This window comes from Desmodus rotundus, chromosome 4 (genome assembly GCF_022682495.2).
Source record: "Desmodus rotundus isolate HL8 chromosome 4, HLdesRot8A.1, whole genome shotgun sequence".
In the NCBI taxonomy this organism is placed as follows: Eukaryota; Metazoa; Chordata; class Mammalia; order Chiroptera; family Phyllostomidae; genus Desmodus; species Desmodus rotundus.
The window spans coordinates 85755094-85775996 of record NC_071390.1 but is presented as its reverse complement, the minus strand read 5'-3'; the positions used below and the strand labels follow the sequence as shown (position 1 = coordinate 85775996).

The 20903-nt window shown below is 35.8% G+C and overlaps 1 protein-coding gene across 6 annotated transcripts in view; it reads right to left on the bottom strand.

The window, feature by feature from the left end:
• Positions 1–20903, bottom strand: part of CCSER1 (coiled-coil serine rich protein 1) — a 1227777-nt gene that overhangs the window by 1073408 nt on the left and 133466 nt on the right. For all 6 annotated transcript variants that reach the window (XM_045183762.3, XM_053923202.1, XM_053923201.1 and 3 more), the window contains exons 2-3: positions 9998–11359; positions 2597–2781 (exon numbers count right to left, since the gene is read on the bottom strand). In XM_045183762.3, the coding sequence (XP_045039697.2) occupies positions 2597–2781; positions 9998–11318 (1506 nt within the window). In that variant the 5' untranslated portion in view covers positions 11319–11359. The remainder of the gene's footprint in view (positions 1–2596; positions 2782–9997; positions 11360–20903) is intronic.

Below are 20903 nucleotides of genomic sequence, written 5' to 3'. Positions count from 1 at the left end.
GTTTTTGGGCAAGTGCTAATCTTCTCAGTGCTTTATTTTCCCATTTTGCAAACTGTGATCAATAACAGTAACACTTGGTTCATAGATTTGTGAGAAATGAATGTGATAATACATGAGAAGCTTTACAAAGAGTCCCTTGGTCCAAATTAGCCAAATTAGCCTTAAAAACTACATGCTACTATTCTTATTGCTCTACAAGAAAAAAACTAAATGAACTGTGTGCCTTTTCTTTTTTGTCTAATGATTATATTTATAAGTTTACATTTTTTTATTTTTTTAAGATTTTTATTCTATTATAGTTGTCCCAGTTTTTCCCCCTTTGCCCTCCTGCGCCACTTGAATTATTTTAGAAAAGGAATATAAAAAATGTGTTGCTTTTCACACAAAAAACTATAATTTCCTAACTATATAAGTCACTTGTTTCACATATAGCTAAAATTACCTAAAGAAAACTAGCATTTCTTCCTCAGATTGCTGAGTTAAAGAGTATATTTTATGCATTTTAATTAGCTATTAAACTGTAAATTATTTAAAGGATGAGATATTAGTTGCAAAATCCAAAGGAAAACAGTAAAGTCATAATTCTTACAGGTTTCATGTAAAAATTAAAGTGTTTCAGTATTTATTCAACAAGTTTTACTGTAAATTTGGTAAAAATGTACAGCATTTTAATCAAGTTTCTGTTGCAACCTTCATAGCAGCAGTTTTCAACCAATGTGCCGCAAGAATTTTTAAGATATGTGATACCTAACTGTTTAGTTGGGACACTGACCCCTTTTCCTTTAGATTGTCAAATAAAAAATGACAGTAGCCAATACAATAGCTGTCCATTGTGGATGAATCAAAATTATGTCTATTTTTGTCAGATCAGCAAAAAATATAATATATTTCTCAGTATGCCACAGAATTTTAGTTGCTGTGTGCCGGGAGACGAAAACTGCTGCAAACTGCTGCTTTATAGCCGTTCCCTCCTCACAGCAATAGTGTTGTCCTGCCATCTAGTGGAATGTCTACATCACTGCAGGGATATTTCTGAAAATTAATAAAAAGCCTCAAATTAAAGAACAAAATTACATTTTTGTGCTTTCACATTTTAAATTTTAAATTTTGAAACTGTATCTCAGGGGAAAAGTATGTTTTGATATTACAAGGGAAATTATTTAAGTGTAGTATAAAATAAGATATAAAGAATACATAAAAGGCCTAATTTCGGGCAAGTATAATAGTGCACAATTACCAATATAATACCACTGTATGAAGGAATAATAAAAATTTTATAAACAGAGATATTTCATAATAACTTGTTAGCCATAATGTTTAATACTGCATCAACTGGAAATCTTTCTGAATGTGTTCTTAAACTTAGACAAAAGATATCAATTGCCACAGTAGCATTTTCAAAGCACAAAAGAACAAAAAAAGGTGAAAATAATATAATATCTTTCTACATATACTCATATAAATATGCACACAATAATTTTTTAATATGATAGAATCAAGGAAGCCATTATTATTGGTCGTTTTGTAGTTCTGATTTGCTCAAGGTTGAAATCTGGCCAAGCCTGACCCAATGGGTAGAACTTCTAACCTCAAGTACAATGGTTTTGCTCTCACTCGATAGTGCCTCAGTAACTTAAGGCTTCTTCACAACACAATTGTCTGAACTAGATGAGCTGTTTTCATATGAAACAATGATCTAAAATACACAGAGATGTCATAAATTACGTAGTTTGGTACATTTTGCACACATAAGCATAAATAGAAAGGTAGGTAGGTAGGTAACTCATTTGAAAGAAACACTTAAATATTAGGGGCCAGACACTGATGAAAAAGAGCACATTAGTGAGAAAGTGATTGAAGTGAACTCTAAAAGGCAAGCCCATCCCAATATTTGAGACCTGAAGCCTCCTGGAGCCCTTGGGCTGCAGTCCACTGGTCATTTCTTCCCTTCTCAAGTAATGAGGAAGCTTCATGCACATGCCGCTAAGACACCCAGTCCTCAAGTTCAAGCCAGGACCCATGCCTCTTACACATCCCACCTCCACCCTCCCAGCAGGCTTCCACATTTTGGAGCAAGAATTTGGAACCTCTGAAACCTAGAACGTGTGAAAGCTTTGGATTTTGCCTTGATCCTCAGGCCCCTCACATTGTGTGGAGGAGCAACTGTAAAAGGACAGTTGGGAGTCCACTAAAGGGTCTAAGGTAGTACCGGCATGAGTGTGGTTTACAAAAGGACATATTTTACAATGGCTATGGGGTGAAGAGACAGTGTGCCATGATGATGTCAGAGGGTATCCTCATGACCAGCATTTTCCTTAGCTTGTGCATCCCAGGGTTATGTTGCAGAGTAGAGAACAGTGAACTTTCCCTGGAAGCAAAGAAGACAGGAATTAAGGGTAGCTATCATGATGTACTCCTGTCACGAGGGACTTAAGTGAAAACTTAGCATCTCTGGCTTGTGACATCAAATATGGAGATCAATTTTCCCTTCAAATATAAGGAGTCCATCCTTCAGTCTGTTTTCAGGTTGCACACAGGAACATGCCAGATAGAGATGGAATTATTTTATCATGTGCAGGAATATGTATTTACTCACCATGCTGTTCATTTTTGAAGATGACGAACCTGCTCTTTGCTTTCTTAGACTATTAACTTCTTCTGCATTTCCATCTTTTGTTTTCAAAATCATTCTGCTACTCCCTGCAGTTCCTTCTGAGGAGGACCGCAGTCGTCTCTCCATAAATCTTCCTTCACGATATGGACTGAGGCTACTGGCAAGAACTATTAAAAAAAAAATAAAAATTAATATAAATGTTTAAATGTGCTTTCTATAAATATTTCACTGAAAGCATATGGAAAACCCTTAATGTCTTTCAAAAATTTTCTACCACTGTAATTTTTTAATCAATACTGCTAGTTTAGTTTACTTAATCATGTAATCACTTTGGAGCCCAAAACTCCTGAAATCATCCAAGGCTTCTCTGTACCTCACAGAAATCACATAAGCAAATTCTGCACTTATTATCCTCAAATTGTATATAGAATCTGATCACTTTTTAAAGATTATGTTTATTGGGGTGACACTAGTTAATACAATACATAGGTGTCAAGTGTACAGTTTGGATACATCATCTGTATATTGCATTTTGTGCCCACCACCCAAAGTCAAATCTTCTGTCACCATATATTTGATCCCCTTTCCCCTTTAGTATCCACCACCCCCTTCCCTCTGTTTTCTGTGTCTCTGAGTTTTTGTTTGTTCACTAGTTGATTTCACTACTATATCCCACATACGAGTTAAATCATACAGGTGTTGACTTTTTCTGTCTGAGTTATTTCACTTAGCATGATATTGTGAAAATCCATACATGTGGTCACAAAAGGCAGTTATTTTATCTTTTCTTATGCATGAGTAGAAATCCACTGTATATATGTTTCACATGTTTTTTTATTCAATCACAATCACTTCTTTTTTTCAATATTTTTTCGTTGTTCAAGTACAGTTGTCTCCATTTTCCCACCACCACTTTCCCCAGCCCCACACCCCCACCTCCCACCCTCAGTCCTTCCTTTGGCTTTGTCCATGGGTCCTTTATTCATGTTCCTTGACAAGCTTTCCCTTTCTTTTCCCCATTATCCTTCCCCTCCCTCCCCTCTGGTTACTGTCAGTTTGTTCCTTATTTCCAAGTCTCTGATTAGATTTTACTAGCTTGTTTGTTGTGTTGATTAGGTTCCAGTTATAGGTGAGATCATATGGTCTTTGTCTTTCACCTCCTGGCATAATGCTCTCAACTTAGCATAATGCTCTCCAGTTCTATCTATGCTGTCACAGAGGGTAAGAGCTCTTTCTTTCTTTCTGTTGTGTAGTATTCTATTGTGTAAATGTACTACAGGTTTTTTATCCACTTATATACTGATGGGAATGAAGTTGCTTCCAGTACTTGGTTATTGTGAACTGTGCTGCTATGAACATTGGGGTGCATAGGTTCTTTGGAATTGGCGTTCCAGGGTTTTTAGGGTATAACCCAGCAGTAGAATTGCCAGGTCAAAAGGCAGTTCTAGTTTTAGTTTTCTGAGAAAATTTCATACTGTTTTCCACAGTGGCTGCACCAGTCTGCATTCCCACCAACAGTGCACTAGGGTTCCCTTTTTTCCATATCCGTGTCAGCACTTTTTTGTTGATTTGGTTATGGTGGCCATTCTGACTGGTGTGAAGTGGTATCTCATTGAGGTATGAATTTGCATCTATCTGATGGCTAGTGATACTAAGGATCCTTTCATAAGTTTCTGGTCGCTTGTAGCTCCTCATTGGAGAAGTGTTTGTTCAGGTCCTTTGCCCATTTTTTAATTGGATTGTTTGTCTTCCTAGAGTGGAGTTGTATGAGTTCTTTATATATTTTGGAGATCAAACCCTTGTCCAGGGTGTCACTGGCAAATATATTTTCCCATATGGTTGGTTCCCTTTTCATTTTGCTGATGTTTTTTTTAGCTGTGCAGAAGCTTTTTATTTTGATCAAGTCCCATTTGTTTTTTCTTTGCTTTATGTTCCTTGCTCTAGGGGACATACAGGTGAAAATATTGCTGCATGGAATATCTGAGATTTTCCTGCCTATGTTCTCCTCTAGGACTTTTATGGCATCCTGACTTATATTTAAATCTTTTATGTATCTTGAGTTCATTTTTGTGTATGGTGTAAATTGGTGGTCGAGTTTCATTTTTCTGCATGTAGCTGTCCAGATCTCCCAACACCATCTATTGTAGGAGCTATTTTTACTCCATTTTATGCTTCTGCCCCCTTTGTTGATTATTAATTGACCACAGAGACTTGGTTTTATTTCTGAGCTCTCTGTTCTGTTCCACTGATTTACGTGTCTTTTCTTATGCCAGTACCAGGCTGTTTTGATTACAGTGGCCTTGTAATAATACAGTTTGATGTCAAGTATGGTGATCCCTCCTGCTTTGTTCTTCTTTCTCAAAATTGCTGAGGCTATTCAGGGTCATTTATGGTTCCATATAAAGTTTTTTAATGTTTGTTCTAGATCTGTGAAATATACCATTGGCATTTTAATAGGGATTGGATTGAATCTATAAATTATTTTGGACAGTATGGACATTTTGATAATGTTCATTCTTCCAACCCATGAACACAGTATATGCTTTAATTTATTTGGGTCTTCCGTAATTTCTTTCTTCAGAGTTGTGTAGTTTTCTGAGCACAGGTCTTACTACCTCCCTCATTAATATCTTTGACTGAACTTCATCAATGCTAGCCTAGATTACTGCAATACTTCCAATATCTCCTGTCTGTGCCTACACCCACCTGTTCCCCCACCAACATACAATCTACTTTTGACATGGTATCCAGAATGGTACACTTAAAATATAAGTGAGATGGGTCACAATAACTCCTCTAGTCATAAAGCTGAGGTTTTCCCAGTGGTCAGTCAGGTTCCTCATAACATGACCCTACTCTCCTCCTTACAATGGGGGCCTACCCATCATTTATCTGTCACACCTCTAATTTCATCTTATGCTGCTGCTCCTCCTCACCCTTCCCTATGCTTATGCCACACTGGACCTCTTGCCCCCGCTAGCAAATTTCGGGCATGCTCCAACTAATAGCCTTTGTCCTGATAAACATCTCTCACATATTTGTATATCTTAGTCTCTAATCACCTTCAAGTTTCTGTCAATATGTTACCTTAAGTAATTCCCTGCTCATACTTAAAAATGCAAATTACAATGAACTATCAAAATTAAAATTAAGAAAGCTATCTCATTTATAGCACCAAAACCAATAAAATGCCTAATAATAAATTTATCCAGGTACAAGATGTCCACACTGAAAAGATGTCTACATTGATGAAAGGAATTGAAAAAAACCCACAAATTAATTGACAAATAGCCCATGTGTATGGATTGGAAGAATTAATATTGTTAAAATATCCATACTCCCCAAAGTGATATACAGATTCAATGCAATCCTTATCAATATTACAATGCCATTTTTCACAGAAATAGAAAAAACGCTCAACTTTGTATGGAACCACAGAAGACCCCAAATGGCCAAAGCGATCTTGACAAAGAAGGACAAAGCTAGAGGGATCACACTCCCTGATTTAAAACCGTGTTACAGATCCACAGAAATCAAAACAGGATGGTATTGACATGAAATAGATACATATATCAATAAAATAGAATAGAGATCTCAGAAATAAACCCATACATATGTGGGCAATGAATTTTTGACAAAGAGGCCAAGCATATACAATGGGGAAAGGACAGTCTCTTCAATAAATGGTATTGGGAAAACCAGATAGCAACTTGCAAAATTATGACCCTTGACCCCTATGTTATGCCACAAACAAAAATCAACTGTAAATGGATTAAAGAGTTAAATGTAAGAGCTTAAACTGTAACACTTATAGAATAAAACATAGACAGTAAGATCTTTGACACAGGTCTTGGCAATGACATTTTTGGATTTGACATCAAAAGTAAAGGAAACAAAAGCAAAAATAAGTGGTACTACTTCAAACTAAAAGACTTCTGCTCAGCAAAACAAAGAATCAACAAAATTAAAAGGCATCCTATGGAATAGGAGAAAATATTACAACCTATAAGTAGTTAATATACAAAATATACAAGGAACTCAACCAACTCAATAGCAAAACAAAAGCAAAAACAAGACAACAACAACCCCACATACAGTACAAAACCTAACAGACATTCTCCGAAGAAGACTTGCAAGTGGCCAACAGGTTCATTAAACGGTGTTCAACATCACCAGTCATCAGGGAAACTCAAATCAAAATCACAATGAGATATTACCTCACGCCTCTTAGACGCTTTATCAAAAAGTCAAAAGATAAGTTTGTCGAAAATGTGGAGAAAAGGGAACACTTACACACTGTTGGTGGGAATGAAAACTGGTAAAGCCACGTGAAAAACGGTATGGAGTTTCTTCAAGAAATTAAAAATAGGACTACCATACGATCCAGGAATTCCGTATTTGGGTTTGTGCAAAGGAAATAAAATGATTAACTCAAAGAGATAGTTACACTGCCATGTTCATAACAACATTCTGCACAATAGCCAAGGTAAGGAGGCTGCCTAAAGGTCCATGGAAGAACCTAGAGGGCATTATGCTACGTGAAATAAGTCAGGTAGAGAAAGAAAAGTACTGCATGCTACTGTTTATATGTGCAATTTAAAATAAATAGAGCAAAATCGTTGAACTTATAGAAACAAAGAGTGGCTGCCAGGGGCTAGGAGGTAGGGAGAAAAGGATAGATTAGTAAAAGGTACAAACTTTTTATTTATAAAATGAGTAAGGTCTGAGATCTACTGTATAACAAGGTGACTATATTTGATAACATTGTATCCCATAATTGAAATTTGCTAAGAGAATATAACTTAAATATTCTCACACAGAAAAAAAAGGTGAATATGTGAGGTAGTAGATATGTTAGCTAAATGGTAGAGAACCCTTTCACAATGTATACATCTATTAAATCACTATAGAATTTAAATATCTCACACTCAATAAAGTGGAAATAAATACAAAATCCCACTCCCCATTTTCTACTCTTTTATTCTGGTTTAAACTTATCTTTGGCAGTTACCACCATATCTCATTTATTTATTTGTATATTAATTGTCTGAGTATCCCCAATAAAAGTAAGCTTCAGGAATGTAGCAATTTTATGCTTATTTTGTTCATTGCTTTATCTCTAGTGCTTAAAACAGTGCCAAAACAAACATTTGTTGAATCAACGATCACATGAGAGAGTGTGTGAGTGAACAAATGAACTGTTCTACACAGACTCGTCTCCTGACTTAAAGATTTTTGGCCAGACCCTAGCAGGAAAACATAGCACCTTTTTTAAAGTAACTTTTAAAGTAAGTGAATAAAAATTAAATTACCAGAGACATCAACATTACATTATTAATTCTGATTTGATTGTAGACCTAATATACCCAGATATATGTAAAATACTAGCTTGAATACATTTCACAATAAGTACAGAATAAATTTAGTATTATGGAATTTAGTGTGTATAGCAACTCTTTCTTACAAAAAAATATACTTAACTGGTTTTAAAATGTTAAGGTTACAAATTACAAAATCCTTATGAATAGCAGGCGAACAAGCCCACAACTTGAGGATAGTATATTATCACCTTTTCCTTGTTGACATTATCAACTTATTTGTCTATTACTACTTTACAAGTTGTAAATAATATGAATAAATAGCTAATGTCCACATACAGGCAACATATTGGCAAATTCAGCGAAATTACTTTAATATGTTAAATAGTTTGCAATTAGGATCTCAGTCAACAGATTAATAGCAAGGTAATTGTTGGTCACTCTCTAGTTTCCACAGAAATAAACATATACAGTATTCAACCTGATACTGAGACAAGCCATCATTTCTAAATCAGAATCAGAGATAATCATGATAATTATAATTCTACCCATTTTTGTGCTGTGCCTTTAAAAATCTGCCTAGAGGCCAATCAGAGATCCACCATTTGCTAACAACGTGATCTCACAGTTATTTAATGTCATCCTAAGCCTTAGTTATTAATAACTGCCACACAAAATTTTGGTTAAAATTAAATGAAACAATTCATGCAAACTCCTTAATACATTTTTGACACATATTAAGTTCACAAAAAGGGTGTCCATTATCAATATATCCCTCATAATCATTCCTATATCATTAAAGAATTAAGCAGGTATAACTAGAGCCAAAAGTATAAGCAAAGCTACTAAGATTAAAAAAAAATTAAAATTAAAGCTGATACATAAAAGTGACTTGTATCAAATGTGAAAAATATTAAGCTATACAATTATATCACTGAATAATTAATTAGTGCATTCAAGAATTTAAAATTGCCATAATCATTCAGGGACTAGTTAGATAAATCATATAATGTTATTATTCCTGACATTGTAATGTACAATTTGACTTATAAATATTATTTTATATTTCAGTGTTATTCTTCATGTTTTGGGAAGAGCCAGGGTCATAAAGTGTATTACAGCCCAGCCATTAAGGGCCTGAGCGTTGGCCCTGGCTGGGGTGGCTCAGTGGATTGAGTGCAGGCCAGCGAACCGAAGTGTTGCTGGTTTGGTTCCCAGTCAGGGCACATGCCTGGGTTGTGGGCCAGGTCCCCGGAAGGGGGCACATGACAGGCAACCACACATTCATGTTTCTCTCCCTCTCTTTCTCCCTCCCTTCCCCCCCAAATAAATAAGGTCTTTAAAAAAAAAGAGCTTGAGCTTTGGATTGAGGTAATTTTAATTTGCTGTGCCACTTACCAGCTGTATGATCCCTTGGTCGCAGTTTTCACATCTGTTAGCTGGGGAATACACTAACGCCTACCTCATAGGATTTTATCCTAAACAATTACATACATACTGCTATGTAACTTTGGACACATTACATAAACTATCTGTGCTCCAACTGTCTTGCCTGTACAATTGGTTACAATAATAGGAGTGATTTCAAACATTTGAGGATGAAACGAATTAATGTATCTATACAAAGAACACAGAACAGTGAGTGGAACATAAAAATCATTCAATATTGGGAGAACTAGTAGTAATAGTAATAGTAGTAATAGTGGAATATATATATTTCACTAAAAATACCAATGCTCCATCATAAACTCTAAAAACGATAGTTCTTGTTTTAGATAAAACCATATTGAAAATAAAATTAGTTTCCTTTCACTTTCTTCTGAGGGTCAGATCCTGGATAGCATAATTAAGAAAAATGAGGAATATTGATGACTTAAATTTTCAGCATAATAGAACTGAAGCAAGTTTAAGATCAAGTAGTGAAAAGATTTAAAATTATAACTAGGAAAGAATATTAGACAGTAAAAATATGAAAAATGTGGTTTCAATTAAAGAGATTAAGAAAATTAAATAAGCATAATAAAAATTATAATTTATACTTATTAAACAAAGAAAATCAGCCTACCTTTTGCAGGATTTGCATCATATCCACATGTTTTGTTAAAAATATGACGATCACCAGAAGAAGGTATTATTCTCGAATCTGATACAGGATGGATCCCTTTAACACGTTCAACTATTGGTTTATGTTGCTCATAAAATCCAAGTTTCCTCGGGGAGCTTGTCACCAACATTGAATCACCGTTCTGTAATACCACATGCTCTTCCCCTTGAGTATCTGCTGATAGGTGAGTCTCTGAGCCACTCCCATTGGTAACAGGGAGTTCAGCGACTTGAAATAACACTTCCTTCTGATTAGCAGCAGAGGTTTCTGGTGAGGAATTAGATTCAGTCCTACAACAACCCTCTAACCTATATTTCCCAGGAGACATAATTGCACAGGAAACAGTTCCCATAGGGTCTATTGTTGCCTTTGTAACAGCTGCAGGATTGGGAAAGACCTGAGAGGTAGAATCATTGTGGCCAAAGTTGTCACAGTGGGATGCCATGCTTCCACTTTTAGAAAATGCATCTGCTTCAGACACAGAATCTTCAGTCAAGGCTAAAAACTCTGAAGGTGTCTGAGCTGTGGTAAGATCAGCAGAAAGCAAGGGAGATTGTAAAGAGCTTCCTGCCCGTTCTGTTACATCCACAGAACAAGATGGAGAAGCTCTTATTAATTCAGGTTCTCTCTCTTGGCACTGTGTAGTTTCCAAAGAGAATTCAGACTGTTGATCCAATGAAATGGACTGGCTCGGTGGAACTGGTTTAGAAAATTTATAGTGAGATGAAAAAGATTTAGTGAGCAGCTTTTTTGTTGACTGCTTAACAGAACGACGAGTTTGTTCTTCTGTGAATCCAGAATCATCCCCCTCACTTTTGCCAGAACTTAGGCAATTTATAAAGACATTCTTATTAGTTGAGTGTTCCTTTTCCCTTTCAAAATCCTCTGTCAAAGATCTTGTTATCTTCTTATTTCGTGAACTACTAAAACCAACAGAATGTCTTCCTCTGATTTTAATATGTTCTTCCAAACTCAGTTTTTGCACACTGCTGTGACCAGGCTGAGCACCATTTGAAATACTAAGGTTCTGGTTGGTAGGTTCTTGCTTAGGTTCACTCCCCTTCTTATGGTGGAAGCTAATGGAAGGAGTACGGAATATGCTCCTGCGTTTACCTGTACTACCTGAGCTTGAGTTAGTGCTGGAAGGAGAGGAACTGTGGACACCAGCCGTGTTACTGGAGGAAGGTGAAGAAGGAAGAGAATCATGTCTTCTGCTAATACTTCTTCTGAATATTGGCAACCGGGAGACCAGGGTAGATCGTCTTGATCCAGAGTCCCCCATTGGGACCCCAAAGCTTGCACTGCGATAGCCAACTTAGCAGCCTGGGAAAAGTTAAGACAAAAAGAAAAGTCAATAGAATTCAATTGGAAGTAAGACATTTTAAAATAAATCACTGTTCTTCGACACATAGAATATAACTAGGTTTACATTAAAACAATAAATAATAAAATTATAATATTTAAGGATCTATTAAAAATTCACAAGTAGCAAAATTATCCACTATTTTGCATAGCAATTTTATTATGGTGCAAAAATTTCAAGATTACCTAGAATATTTAAAGTCTATTCAAAAAAGCGGGGGGAGGTTGGAAGACACAATATCATTTTTCAAGGCCCAGCCTTACCATTCACAGTGGTTCTATAATTTGGTAAATTGTATAATCTTAACTTTTTCTGTCTATTTGTTTAGATGTGTAGAAATGTTATAGCCATGGGCATTGCCCTCGGGGTAAACGTCCCACCACTGCCTGTGATAGACCCCGGATTCAACAAGTGATTCACCTGAGCTTAACGGAATCACACAGCAACCCAAGGTGTGACCTGACACCAGAAGCTCCACTCATGGAATAAACAACTAGGATATATTCTTCCCCTTGGAGTTTCACTGGGCCCCTAGAGATGGTGAGGCCAATGCCAGAGGCGACTGAACCACAAGGATATCGTTTAGAGTTTTAAGTAACACAAAGTTATGAAGAAACCACACTATGAGTTGAAGGCCTAATTGAAAGCTAATTCAACTGGTAATGGTGAGACAAATAAGAAAACAGTCTGAGAGGAGAAGAAGCATAGAAAATTTCTGAACCATATTAATATAAGAAAAAGAAGGAAGAGGAGAACAGACTTCATCAACTCTGATCTACTAAGTACTTTTACACAGCTTATCTCTTAGTGCTTCTGACTGTAGAAGTAGATAATATTACCATGGACATTTTACAGCAGAAAGGTAACTTGCCTGATGTCACTCAGCTAATAAGTGGCAAAGCAGGAATAAGAAGCTAAACCTTATCTAACCACAGTGTCAGCTCATGATCAGCGTGGTACATAAGCTTTCACAGGAGTGAAGAGCCCAGACCTTGTGCTGCTCAAGGCTCAGAGACGCTTCCACTTCCCCTGAAGTTGTATGGGCAATCTTGCTATTCTGGAGACTTCTATTTTTCACTGGTTTTCATAACATGTCATGATTTGCTCCTGTTTTGTTTTACTTTGTTTCTAAGTTTTACTTAATACCTTAGCTAGTATAATGCACACACCCTCCCTTTGTCAACTTGACAGAGGCTCTGTTTCATTTTGTTACTTTTTTCTTAATTTTATTGTATCCTGAGATTTTTTCATTGCTTTTGGGGACAGAGGAAGGTCCAGAGAGCATAGATAGGTTGCTTCCTGTGTGCACAGGGAATGGGGATCCCATGCACCCAGACCAGGGATCAAACCTACAACCCAGGCATGTGCCCTGACTGAGAATCAAACCTGCAACCTTCCAGCTACAGGACAACACTCCAACCAACTGAGCCACACCAGACAAGTCTGTTTCGTTTGTTGTTTTTGCAACTAAGACCAAATAATAACAAATGCAACATAAAATAACAAGCCCTCCATTTCATCATCCTTACTATTTTTAGTTTGAGCAAGCAAAATACTTCCATGTCCTTAAAGGGGTACGTAATGAAAATGGAAAATATTTGCTCTTTCAGATATGCATTCATATATATTTACTATTTTGTTCCAAATGATATGAAATCTAACAGTTTTGCATTATATGATTTTTAGATTGATTTTTAATTGCACTCACTGAATTTAAATTTAAATCAAACTATGTATGAACCACTCCCAATATATTTAAGCATTCTTTGTAAGGCTTTGGTTGAAGAACCCTGAAAATATAAACAAAGACATTTTAGCTCTTGAAGTCTTGCAGAAATTAAAAATATTTCATTTTCCTCCCAGCTTAATTTTTCCAAAGTGGATACAAAATACAAATTTTTCATGATCTCACTCATAATAATGCTTTAATGAACATCATTCTCAGTGACTTTTCATTTATATGCAAGATTTGTCCCCATCCGATGTCCAGTGAAGATTTTGTTCTAATTGCAGCATTATCGACCATAATGATATACAGCTGTGGTGAACTTAGGGCCTTCAATGCATTAATGTCAAGATATTTATAATTTTTATTGAAATAGTTTCAGAATTTATATACATTGAAATATTTCTGGGCCTCTTTTTATTATTTTTTGCATTTATATCAGCATTTAAAAACAAAAGAGTGACTCAAGTTCCATATATTTTTAGCAAGTATTCAAAGAATTCAATTTAAAAATTCAGAAAAAATTATAATAATTACTCCTCTTCCCAAGTACTTAATGAAAATGGCCAGGCTTCCACTGAGTACAAATGATACATTTAGGCTACTAATATATTTTTCATTTTCATAATGTCTTTAAGTAGTGCATCTCAGAGATACTAAGAGATATTTGCACATTGAATTGATGACATGGAGTGAATATAAAATACATTAGTGACAAAAATCCTTTAGATGTCACTTTGTTTACTGATAACTTTTAAATGAAGCTCTTTATTTCCTACTGAGAAGTTTCCAGCTAAACAAGACACAAATAAAAATATGTACAGTTTGGAATTATCCGTATTTCTCTTAGATAGACTCTTTAAGGCCTATATGCTATGTATTCAATACGTGTCCAGATTCACTCTTCCTCTCCTTGCACTTCATTCTCTAATCACACTGATAATACTTTCCGCTTGCTGTCCACTTTCACCTGCTGGGGGGGCATCTGCAGGTGTGGGTCCACCTGCCTGGGATGCCTTTCCTGGAATTCTGGTGTCAGTACTCCTATTTCTATGATATCATCCCTTCTAGGATGCCACCTGTGTCCCACCTTTCCCACCCTTCCCACCCTCCTCCATTTTAGATGTAATACTCCTTTATGAACCCTCAAGTATTATTTTATATAGTAAACATCTGCTTATTTATCTGACTTTACTATTTTTCTTTTTTTTAAGATTTTATTTATTTATTTTTAGAGAGAGAGAAGGGAAGGAGAGAGGGAGAGAAACATCGATGTGTGGTTGCCTCTTGCACACCCCTAACTAGGGACCTGGACTGCAACCCAGGCTGGGAATCAAACTGGTGACCCTTTGGTTCACAGGCCCGTGCTCAATTCACTGAGCTACACCAGCCAGGGCTGACTTTACTATTTTTCCATAAGTTCCTTAGCAGCAAAGCCCACCTCTGCTTTGCATTGAGTCCCCAATGCCTAATATAATACAAAATTGATTCCCATAGAATAAGTGGATGTCCAAACGTGATGTTTTAACTTGAACATATCAGTATTTCAAACATAAACAAACATGTTTTCTGTCTCATTACCATAAATAAATGCTAGAATTCAAGGTTAATTGTGTTGAATTACAACTTTTAGAGATTCGCAAGTGTTTCAAATTGTAATATTATTCAGTTATCTAACATCAGCTAACATATGAAAATATAATGCTGAATAAGTTTAATAGAATATATCATCACGTCAACTTTAATTAATGAAAGACAAATATAACATTATACCATATTAATTTTATTTGTATTATAATTAGAACAATTACCTTTAATTCCTTTTACCAACCTTGAATTACCAACCTTGAATACATTTTTATATACTTTTATAAACTTCCAAATCAGATAAAATAAACACATTTTCTCAGTCCTCCTCTACTATTTCTTGGTTCAGAAGTCATAGTCACTTCAAACATAACACGTCCTAAAAATATACGGGTTGGACTAGACCTTCCCATTGTCCAGGGGCCTTTACAACCATAAACGTTATATTCTTTGGCAATGCACATTCATTACATAAAAACAGAGTCTTCTAATTATATCTTTTAAGCTGTATAAATAAGCAAAAAGTACCAACTTATAGGCAATATCACTACACAGATACATACTGACCCTACAGAACTGGTGTGAAACTCAGTGTGACCTCGACTGAAGGAACAACATTCTTTGTTCTTTAGCACCAGAGCTCACAACAACTCCCAGAGAGTATTTTCGTCAGTGATCTCTTAGCAAACACCATTACCCTTTAGAGAATGGACATCCTATGACGGATGTATCCTTCATAATAAGATGAGAGCGGAATTTGCTTGGCATGGTTAAGGATGATATGGATTCCAGTTGAAGGGGTTATATAAATTGTTAATATGTTACCTATTTAAAATTAGAGTAAGCATAAAATACATCAAAGAAATAAGAAACACTGCAAAAAGAAAAAGACTTCCATGATTCCTAAGGCATGAAACAACCTTGCAGGAATTCAGAGCTATCATTTTGGAAACTTATTACCATATAAAAAAACAGGGATGTCTTTCTGTGGAGGTGAAAGAAGCAAAACAAACCCCCCTTCACCTTCTCCTCTCCCAGCATTTTTCAAAAATTTCCCTAGAATTTTGACAACCCTCATATTTTTTCACCATGAGCCAAACGTGATAGTCACCTTACGTCCACATCTGAGATAGTCCTAAGTATCTTTTGTTTGTCTTTCTCCCAAAACGGATGGTATTTGGAGGGAGGAGGGGAAAAACTAAACAAAAAATACCTCTGACACACACTTACAATTAGCAAAAAATAAAAATTAAAAATTAAATTGGTTTTGAATCTGAGTTCTGCCATGTACTAGTACATAAACTGGAATATAGGTAAAAATCATTTTAGAGTGATTTCTTTTAAGGATCAGAAGGCGCAACGCAGAAAGAAATTTAACACTCTGCCTGGCATAGGGTATATTTTCAGTTTCTTCCTTTTCTATGAAATACATTCAAACAAGTGGTGCATGGTGGCGTAGAACATACACTGAGTACTTATGAAGATGAGCTACTTTTCAAAACTTATCCCAAACCCTCTATTTAATAAAACCTCCTAAAACATTAGGCAGAGATATATAAATTGAGGTCAGTATGCTAAAACCTTATGGTGAACCTCCCCAAACTATACATTTTTATTGAAATTTAAAAACAATGATCAGTATTTGAAATGTCTGTGAGAAATGTTGCATGAGATAAATCTTGTCCCAATTCCACTCTTCCTCAGGGGATTTCAGAATATAACCCAGAAAAGCCTAAATGGCCATACTGAAAAGAAAACCTATGATACATGATAAAATGGAAGAAAGAAAATTCACAGAAACCAAATATCAGGGTAACAACTTTTCAACATTAAGAAAGTGATGGCAGAAAATAAATCATATGTAAATATATCAAAGGGCATTGATCAATTTTTACCAAAACTAAATAGGATCATAGTTTGAGGAAATTTCCAAAACAATATTATCTAATTATATCATTTAGCCACAAACTTAAATGAGGCTCACGGGTGTTTATTGTTTATCTGGAAAGCCTTCCACACTCTTTCTACTACAAAGGCCACACAAATTTCACTTCAATATCCTTATACTTTATGGTGCAATTTATCCTTAAATGTATATCCGAAATGTTTTATTTTCCCTTAAATGAACAGGGAACTACCGAAAGCACTGCAATAGACAAATCACCTGCCCAACAGGACAAAGGACCCCGTCAGCCAGCAGGGTTGGTGGGGAAAAATATGAGACACCTTGAAAGGATGACTGATGCTGATCATGTGGGTGGCTGGTCACAAGGAGAGAATGAGATTGTCAGTCTAAGGCAGAAAGAGTCAGAAATCATAGAATTGATTGGATGTGTTTAGTTAACAATTTATTAAATCTGCATATAATTTAGCCACATTGAGTGCAATTTTTTAAATAAGCAAAAAAAAAACACCTGAGTCTGTCAAAAATATCTACCTTTATGTGACTACTAAAAATGCTTTGCCCCTAAAGATGGTACGTAAGCAGAGAGAGATTACCCCTGAATAAATCTGTATAAACCAATCCCCTAAGTACAACGAGAGAGAGAGAGAGAGAGGGGTGGGGGAGAAATGCCAAGTCAGCATGATAACGGGAACTGTTACCACAGGAAAGGCAAATACATTTCAAAGAGATTATTCTAGCAGAATTGAGGGAAGAGATGAGTTCCTTGTCTGAATTAATAAAAGGAGATGGGATGAGCCCTGATGCATATTTAAAAAGACATATAATCCTGAGACCCAGCCAGATATGATCTTAGTTCTTTGGTGACAAGAGGTGACAACAGAGAAAGAAGACAAATAGAGAAAGAATGGACTGTGGCTGGAGATTAGGCAGAAGTTAGTAGGGACAGAAGAAAGAAATCTAAGGCCCTATCTGCATGTGACCAGGCTTAGGTAAATACAAGAGTACATTTACACTTAAAGGACATCATATATTTTGGGATTTACACAAAATGAATGCATAACTTGAGAACCCAGATCCTCAGGCAAGACTCTAGGTTTGAATTCATCTCCACACGTAAGAGTTGAGTGGCTTAAAAAGTTACTTAAACTCTGAATCTGAATCTGAGGATAATAGTTGCACTGCCTTGAATAATTTTTATGAGGATCAAATAAGTAAATGCAAAAAGGCATTTAGAACAGGGTCTAGCACATGATAAGTGCTTAATAAATATAATTTATATTTGAGGAAAATTAACCATACTTGCACAGTTTCACAGCAAATGTATGTTAATTTAGTGTATACCTTCTCCAGCCTCTCTCAGCTGGAAGTTCAAATTCTGTCTGCTGGTAGACTAATAGTTTTGCCAGTCAATCCTGAACAGCACAGAAATGCTACTATAGCAGCAGGACCTACATGTCAGTGGGGCTTGGAATTAGTACATCTCTCTCTCTATCCAGTCTACCTACCTATCACAGATTACATAATGATGTCGCCAATATTACAAACACTTTTTAAGTTGTCTCTTACAAATAATTTTATTCAACTATGGCTTTCTTATAAACAAAAAAATATTATTGATCATGTTGATCTCCTTCCTGATTACAAGTTCAGTTCAACTTTTCATTCAATAAATATTGAGTTTAATTATTCAAACTTAGTTTTTAATTTAGAACAAAATAATCCAGACTTCAAGGAACAAATAAGTGAAAATATTATGAATATTCAAAGACTGTGTCTCAGACGCTGAATGTGATTCCCAAAAGAGGACTTGGATAAATTTCTTGAGCAATACAAATGTCAATATAACAAATATACCACTTTAAAGAGGGATAGAACACATCTAAAAGTATGTATGTTTGTTACTAAAAAATAACTGTATTATTTTTATACTCTTATCTTACAATGGAGTACTTGGTTTTGGTTTGGTTTAATACTATTTTGGGAAAAAAAAATCCTCATAGTTTCCTAGAAGCAGACCTGAACAAAGGATGCCTATTTTAGCAATTTATTACAGAATTACTCCCAGGAGAAGGTGAGGAACGAAGGTACGATAGGATCAGAAGAAATGCTAACCAAAGATGTGCCCCAAAATGGAGACCAGCCACAGACTGATCCCACGGGAACTGGAGCAGGAATTGGTATCTCGAGGGAGTGGCTGGTCCCTGAACCCCTACGCCAGTCAACCATTTGTAGACTTCTCTAAGGAGTGGGGAAAAAATATTTGAAAAATATAAAACAGGCAAAGGATTGATATCCGGAACACATAAAGAATTTTTATAAATCAATGAGAAAAAGGCAACCCAAAAGGAAAAATAAATGAGTAAAGAATATGAACAAGCATTACATAAGTGCATATGGAAAAATACGTAAGGCTGTACATTTCAAAGTGTGAACAATGGTTATGCTTGATGAGCGCTTTGTATTGGGGGTTGTCATCAATGGGGACATTAGTGCTACATGTAATATGAAGTTTCAACAATGATAATAAATTAATAAATTACTTTTATACTTTAAACTTTAAAAAATTTAAATTAAGGTAGTATAAAAATATATGGCTTATCAAAAATTATATAATGTTGAAGGTTATAAGTATGTAGATGGGTTAAAAGTAACTTAAATGATGCACAAAAATTTAAAACAGTTGTTGCCTCTGGAAAAAATGAGCAACTGGGAAATGTTATTTCTAAAAACACTTTGACCAACGCTGACAAATACAAGTATCAACTTGAGTGTTTTAATAATCTCTTAGATATTTTGTATTCTAATATAATATATTTAAATAAATACAACCTATGAAATGTTAAGAATCCTTACAATATCACACCTGCCAGAATGGCTACCATCAATAAATCAGCAAACAACAAGTGCTGGTGAGGATGTGGAGAAAGGGGAACCTTCATGTACTGTTGGTGGGAATGCAGACTGATGCAGCCACTGTGGAAAATAGTAAGGAATTTCTTCAAAAAGTTAAAAATGGAACTGCCCTTGGAAAGAAGTATTCAAAGTCATGAAAGGCAAGGGCCTACATCCAAGATTACTCTCTCCAGCAAAGCTTTCATTTAGAATGGAAGGGCAATAAAGGGCTGCCCAGATAAGGTCAAGTTAAAGGAGTTCATCATCACCAAGCCCTTATTATATGAAATGTTACAGGGACTTATCTAAGAAAAAGAAGATAAGATAAAAATATGAACAGTAAAATGACAATAAACTCACAGTTATTAACAACCGAACCTAAAACAAAAACAAAAGCAAACTAAGCAAACAACTAGAACAGGAACAGAATCACAGAATAGGAGATCACATGGAGGGTTATCAGCAGGGGAGTGGGCAGGAGAGAAAGGGAGAAAAGGTACTGAGAATAAGTCGCACAAACGGTAGATAGAAAATAGAAAGGGGGAGGTTAAGAAAAGTATAGAAAACATAGAAGCCAAAAAACTTATTGTACGACCCATGGACATGAACTAAGTGGGGGGGGGTAATACAGGTGGGAGGGGGTGTGCAGGGCAGAGGGAAATAAAGGGGGTGAAATGGGACAACTGTAATAGCATAATCAATAAAATATATTTTAAAAAATGAAGCTATAGGAAGAAAGAAAAAAATGGAACTGCCTTTTGACACAGCAATTCCACTGCTGGTAATATACTCTAAGAATCCTGAAACACCAATCAGAAATCGTATATGCACCTCAAGTTCACAGCAGTGTTATTTACAGTTGCCAAGATGTGGAAACAGCCCAAGTGTCCATCAGCAGCTGAATGAATAAAAAAGCTGTGGTAAGTTTACACAATGGAATACTGCACTGCTGTAAAAAAGCAGAAACTCTTACCCTTTGGGACAGCGTGGATGGACCAGGAAAACATTATGCTAAGTGAAATAAGCCAGTCAGAGAAAAACAAAAACCATATGATCTCACTTAAATGTAGAATCTAATGAATAAAATGAACTGATGAACAAAATAGAAACAGAGGCATGGATACATGGAGCAGACTGACAGATCTTGGAGGGGAGAAGAATAGAGGGGACTGGATAAAAGAAGGTGAAGAGATTAGCCAAAGAACATATATGTATAACCCATAGACACAGACGGTAGTGTGGTGAAGGCCAGGGTAGGGGAAGTGGGGACTGGGTTGAGGGGGCAAAGGGCACTAGCGATGAATGGGAGACATGTGTAATAGTGTCAACAATGAAAGAAAAAGAATCTTTACAATAATATAAAGACTGTATTTTTCACAAAACTAAATTTTTA